The following is a 6382-nucleotide window of genomic DNA, read 5'->3' on the forward strand; positions in this document are numbered from 1 at the left end:
TAATATTTGTTTGTCATCCAGGAAAGGGATGCGCGAGCGACGCCCTGATAGCATGGTGGTCCACTCCCCAGCTGTCCAGGATCCCTGCTTCCCTGTCCCTGAGCATGTTCACTCACACACACACACAACACTTTAGTACTCCATCATTCCATTATCTCAACCATCAGGGATCTATTGGGTGTTTCTGGGGTTTGGTGTTTAGCAGATAGAAATATTATGCAGACCAAACATCTCTTTCTGACATGTAGATTCAAGGAATTTCAGCTCTATTCATGCATTTCTATCTGCAACGTTTCACAACATCTGCCTACTGAACATGCTCTCAGTGGGTTGGCTTTCCATGTTCATTTTCAAGTCACTTTTTTATAGAGCTCTATATTCAATCAAAGCTGGTATCTAGGTCTCCAAAGTAAGTGAAATAATAAGCTACTGCATGGCTTTTATCCAGAGGGTTTCGAAACCGTTGTCGTAAATTATAATCTCAATGGAAAGGTGGGGAAACCCCATTCCACTGCAAATAACCAGACCTGATCATCAGTCAGAATGCTTAAATCACTGAGAACATGAAAGTCTGCTCGGAACAGTTTGTACACGCACAACAAAGCAAGCAAGCCAATATTCCATAAGAAGAGAGGAAGGATTTTCCCTCAAGTTTCCAGAAGCCAAGAAGGGATTCTGGGAGTGCGAATCATAAAAGAGGGACTTTTTAAGGGCATCATACATCATCAAGGATGGTTTTGAATTTCAACTGAGAGCAGTTGGAGAAAAAAAATGTACAGTTCATCCAAGGCTTCATCTGGTTTGTGTATAGCCTAGGCTCTCTCCTGTCTGGCTGTCTGTCTCCACATAGCCTACAGGACCAGCATCTGTTTGTTTGTCATCCGAGACCCACCCTTGCCACCAGACCTGGGTTCAAATACTAATTGAAATAATTTACTTTACCTGTGCTTGATTAAGCTTGCCTGGCTTAATAGACCAATAGAATAGCGTTGCTGTCTGATGAAAATCTTGTAGCATTTTTGCTAATGTTTATTTTTTGTACATTTATTGAAAGCAGTAACTCCCCTCAATGTACTCAGTACATTTCATGACTCTAGGACCAAGAAAATGTATTCAAAATATTCAAAAAAAATTGTATGATAATTCATGGGAAAATATGTTCATTTTTTTCAATTTCCTAAAACGTTTCTGTTTTGGAGATACCTGTAAGAGGTTTTCCACAAACAGTGATGATACTCCCAGAACCATAAACCCTGCCTATCTGGCACTCTAGGCAGGCTAGAGCAAACACACACAGTATTTGAAAGATTTCAAATAGTATTGGAACCGAGGTCTGCTCCATATACAATGTCTGCTTCTGAGTTCGTCATCTGAGACTAAGCCTTGCCACATGGCCACGTAATGCTATATGCAGTCGGAATAGGGGGTCTTGTGGCTGTGGAGCTATCGGGTGGCAAAACAAAGACTAGACTAGCGCAGCACAGCTGATTCAAAATGTCCCAGAAGGGACGAGAGGGTATGCCAAGTTACTCAGCTGTGCAGACTCAGGCACTGCCACCGAAAAGGACTTAAAAGGGAGATTTGCGTGACCTTTCACCTCATTGATGACTAACCTTTGACCTATAGGCATAGGATGACCTGGAGGCAGTGTTTGACCAATTGGTTGTGGTTGGTAGGTCACTGACTACAGTATAACTGAGAATTGAACGTATAGAGCAATGGCCCTTGCTGCGACCTCACCTCTGGGTCTCAATGTGTGTCATGGTGCATAACTCAACAGAACATACCTCAGGACTATGGTAGACAGGATACAATCATATTAATTGTTGCCTCAAGAGTTGGTTTGATGCAAAAACAAGCCTGATGTCAGACTAACGTGATAAAGTGAATCAGGGACTGCACATTAAGAATTACTCTCTGTAACTAATGCAACACACATAAATAGATGCATCCACACACACTGTACTGTTTCAATACGGCACAGTGTACTGTGTTCTGTTGTTGCTACATATGAAGTCGACTCGGTGTACAAATGATTAGCATATGACCTTCCCAAAGCCTTCACATTTGAGAACAAATGTCACCTTTGAGGGCGGCTGTTCACACACACACACACACACACAAACACACACAAGGTTGTACATTTGTTAAATGGAAAGGTCAGTATCACAATCCCTCCACGGAGTAAAGGCCTGACCAGATTATTGATGGGTGAGAGTTGAAGTCCACATTCTGCCAATACTGCACTTTGACAAGTTCTACCTAGCATGATAATGATTGCATAATTTTTGAATTATCATAATCTGAAGAAAACCACGAATGCGATGTCCATATTAGAACAGTCTAAGTCTCACATGATAAGACTGATGAAAGTTCTGCTGAGACTGAGGCTCTCCTAATATGGACACCGTAGCTGTGGCTTCCTTTCCTTAATAAGATTGTGATCAGAATGAAATTTAATACAGATACTGAACACAACAATGTTATCGACAGAATTTCTATTTACTCTAAATACTAAAAAGTATTCAACTTCACACCAATCATGGAATGATCAACACAAGAATTTGTAATCAACTACAGGCCTTGCATTCCCAGTCCTCCTCAAAGAGAGGCGTGTTGTAAAAATACCTGGGTTCAAATACTATTTGAAATGTTTGCTTTAGCCTGCCTGGAGCGCCAGGTGGGAAGGGTTTACATTATTGGATATTTTCTGTTAGTTCCATTGCAACAGGGAGGCTCAATCAACGACAAGCAAAGTATTTGAAATGATTTCAAATGGTATTTGAACCCAGGTCTGGTTGGAAACTGATACCATAAAGTAAATACACGGCTGATCATCTAGGTCAGTCAGTGGAGTATACAGCCAGCCAGACCACCGGCCGGCCCTACACCATTAAAATATGAAAATACTGATCAGATTTCCGGGAAACACACGCACGCATTCACACACACAAACTCACATTCTTTCTCACTGTCACGTTCGTTGTGTAAAGGATTGGACCGAGGTGCAGCGTGGTATGCGTACATAGTCGTTTATTTTAATAAACACCGACAAAAATAACAAAATCCAACAGAACATGAAGTTCAAGAGGCTAAACATCAAACAGAAACAAGATCCCACAACTAAGGTAGGCAACATGGCTTCCTAAGTATGATCCCCAATCAGAGACAAAGACCGACAGCTGCCTCTGATTGGGAACCACACCCGGCCAACATAGAAATATATAAATTAGGGCTGTCAAATGATTAAAATTTTTAATCAAATTAATCAGAATTTTCAGTGGATTAATCATGATTAATCACTATTTGCAATTACACCTGAATCCTAACCATTTTTTTTCTGAAATGCATACCAAAAGATAAATAACAGGACACAGATACATAATTTTCATATTATGTCTGTTTATTAACACAGCCAAATAATGGTGTTTTAAATCAAGCTGAAACATACTACACACCATAATATTTGTCTTTGTAATGTTCCATCACTTCCTCTTTGGCATTCCTCTTAACCAGGATGTACAATTTACAGTATTCAATTGAACAGAAAGCAATAAATGTAGTCAAATCATAACAGTGACCTACCACATTTTTGCACAATTTGAGTCATCTGTGGAAAAAAACATTTTCAATAAAACTTTTAAATCAAACCAAAGAACAATCTTTTACCTTTTCCTCCATTCTTTAATCCAGTTGCTCAAAAATCCAGTTGCTAACTACTATAACATGTTGCACTGAAACTGGTCTTTTGTTTGAACATCACCTTTCAAATCTACTGAGCTTCATCATCTTTCAGCCAGTTGCTGAGGCAAACTAACTTGTTCACATTTTCTGAAAGTAAAGCTGACCTTTTCTTGTTCACAATGTGACCTGCAACTGAGAAAAGTCGTTCACAGGGAACAGTGGTTGCAGGAGTGGCTAGATATTTGTGAGCTAGTGAGGCCAGCTTCTCATGGGCTCCTGAATGAGATGCCCACCACCTCAAGGGGCAGTCCTCCAATTTAATGGTGGGCTCTGCTCTGTACCTCTGTATGGCAGGTTGGACCTCTTCATCTTCTGATTCTGAATCTGAGCCCATTTGCAGAAGGCTGATTTTCTTCCTGGGTGGCCCATCATCATGTGTCTGTGAAGACCTTCTGGGTGATTCTTGTTGCAGCATCCCTTCAAGTGTGGTCCACACCTCTTCCCTGTCTGTCTTGGGCAGGCATTTCAAGTCTTTGAAACGAGGATCCAAAACTGTAGCAATCTGGAGCCATGCATTGTTGAGCTGTTCTTGACGGGATGCTAGGTCCTCCTTGAACTTGGTCTTGAATCTCACCACATATGCAGGGTCCTCATCACAGGCTTCCATCTTGAGACGCAAGTGGCAGAGAGAAGGTAGTACCACAGAACAGGAGACATAGGCCTCTCCACCCAGGAGCTCAGTTACATACCTACGCACACAAACACACACATGCACACAGAGACAGTGTATTATTAGAACAGTGGTTATCAACATTTATTATTATTATTATTATTATTATCATCATCATCATTATTTTTTACATAGATACATGTTATTGATATTTGACTTGGTTTAATTCATTCCAGAAAATAATCAAAGCGATGTTATTTGATAAGTTACAGACTGATTTACCTGCATGGCTCTAGAAGTGTCTCCAGCCTCTGCAGTTTATCCCACTCTGCTGCGGTCGGCAAAACGAGTTTGTGCTCCTGATTGTCCAGGGCTGCGATGACAGCCTCTTTATTTCTGCTCACGTGCTTGACCATTTCCAGCGTCGAATTCCAACGTGTTGGAACATCCTGGATCAATGGCTCTTGCTTCTTTCCCAGGCTGACTTGTTGTGCTTGAAGCTCCGCAGCATTTGCTGGGCTGTGCTTAAAATGACCGACAACTTTGCGAGCCTTGGCCAAAGCATTTACAAAGCCGCTGTCAGCAAGACTCACTGTGACACTTCTCTGCACCATGTGAGCGACACAGTTCATGTGTTCATAGCGTGTAAGTCGAATTGCGGCAACCATGTTGCGTGCACTGTCAGTCCCAATGGTTGTAGTCTTGCCCTCGATGTCCCACTCACGTGCAACAGACAGGAACTGTTCTTTACAAGCCTCCGCAAAATGACGCTCCTCAGTTTTTAATATAGTCAGCGCAAAAGACTTCAGTTCCCACGTGTCACTGATTAAATGTGCAGTTACTCCGAGGTAATTGTTGTTACTCACTGATGTCCAATGGTCTCCTGTCAGGGCGATATGATTTACTTGAGCCAAGACCTCTTTCCCTTTTTTCTTTTTCGTTTTCATAGAGCTCGTGGATTTTCTTCATAACTGTGGCTCTTGACGGTGGCTTATAGAATGAGTCTTGAGACGCCACTTGCAAAACATCAAGGAAACCTGAGTCTTCTACAATGCTAATGGGTCTACAATCCTTTGCAATCCATTTTGCTATTGTGTTGGTCAAATTATCTGAGGTTGATTTTGTTAATTGCCTGCAAACATTCAGCGTGGTCTGGCGCAAACCACTTGCTGAATCTGACGGCCCAGCAAACGCATGTTTGGCGTTGACATGGTACTTCAAGCTTGAACAGCTCCGGTGAAATTGAAACTCCTTCTTACAAATCTTGCAAATAACCTTATACTTGTTAACTGTACCATCATCATTCTTTTTATATTTGAATCCGTCAATAGGCCCACTTTGCTCACCTTGCTCCATCTCGCCTCTAGCTCCCAACCACTTTCCTGACCTGAATAATTTGTCACACTGCGCATGCGTGAAATGCGTTAAAAAAATTGAGCAAACAACTAATTAACGTCGTTAACGCGCTATTTTTGACAGCCCTAATATAAATTAGATTTCACACCCTGACCAACCCAACTAGAGATCTCAATGTCAGGGTGTGACACTCACATACAGTACTAGTCAAACGTTTGGACGCATCTACTCATTAGTTTCTTTATTTTTACTATTTTCTACATTGTAGAATAATAGTGAAGACATCAAAATTATGAAATTACACATATGGAATCATGTAGTAACCAAAAAAAAAGTGTTGAACAAATCAAAATATATTTTATATTTGAAATTCTTCAAACAGCCACCCTTTGCCTTGATGACAGCTTTGCATACTCTTGGCATTGTCTCAACCAGCTTCACCTGGAATGCTTTTCCAACAGTTTCGAATGAGTTCCCACATATGCTGAGCACTTGTTGGTTGCTTTTCATTCACTCTGCCGTCCGACTCATCCCAAACCATCTCAATTTGGTTGAGGTCGGGGGATTGTGGAGGCCAGGTCATCTGATGCAGCACTCCATCATTTTACATTTACATTTTAGTCATTTAGCAGACGCTCTTATCCAGAGCGACTTAGTGCATACAGATGTGCA

The 6382-nt window shown here is 41.3% G+C and overlaps 1 protein-coding gene across 1 annotated transcript; it reads right to left on the reverse strand.

The window, feature by feature from the left end:
- Positions 1-3763: 3763 nt before the first annotated feature.
- Positions 3764-5203, reverse strand: LOC121535921 (zinc finger BED domain-containing protein 4-like). Its single transcript, XM_041843137.2, has 2 exons — positions 4637-5203; positions 3764-4433 (listed from the first exon to the last, which is right to left on the reverse strand). Exons 1-2 carry the CDS (start codon positions 5020-5022, stop codon positions 3773-3775), a joined length of 1047 nt encoding a protein of 348 aa, XP_041699071.2. The 5' UTR covers positions 5023-5203; the 3' UTR covers positions 3764-3772.
- Between the last annotated feature and the right edge of the window lie 1179 nt (positions 5204-6382).

This window comes from Coregonus clupeaformis, chromosome 24, assembly GCF_020615455.1.
Source record: "Coregonus clupeaformis isolate EN_2021a chromosome 24, ASM2061545v1, whole genome shotgun sequence".
In the NCBI taxonomy this organism is placed as follows: domain Eukaryota; kingdom Metazoa; phylum Chordata; class Actinopteri; order Salmoniformes; family Salmonidae; genus Coregonus; species Coregonus clupeaformis.

What these genes read in the sequence shown, in the direction of transcription:
- LOC121535921 (XM_041843137.2), bottom strand. Translation starts at nt 5,022, where the DNA reads ATGGTTGCCGCAATTCGACTTACACGCTATGAACACATGAACTGTGTC. An exon ending in ACACTTCTAGAGCCATGCAG is followed by an intron (nt 4,434 to 4,636) that starts GTAAATCAGTCT and finishes TTGTGTGCGTAG; the next exon opens with GTATGTAACTGAGCTCCTGG.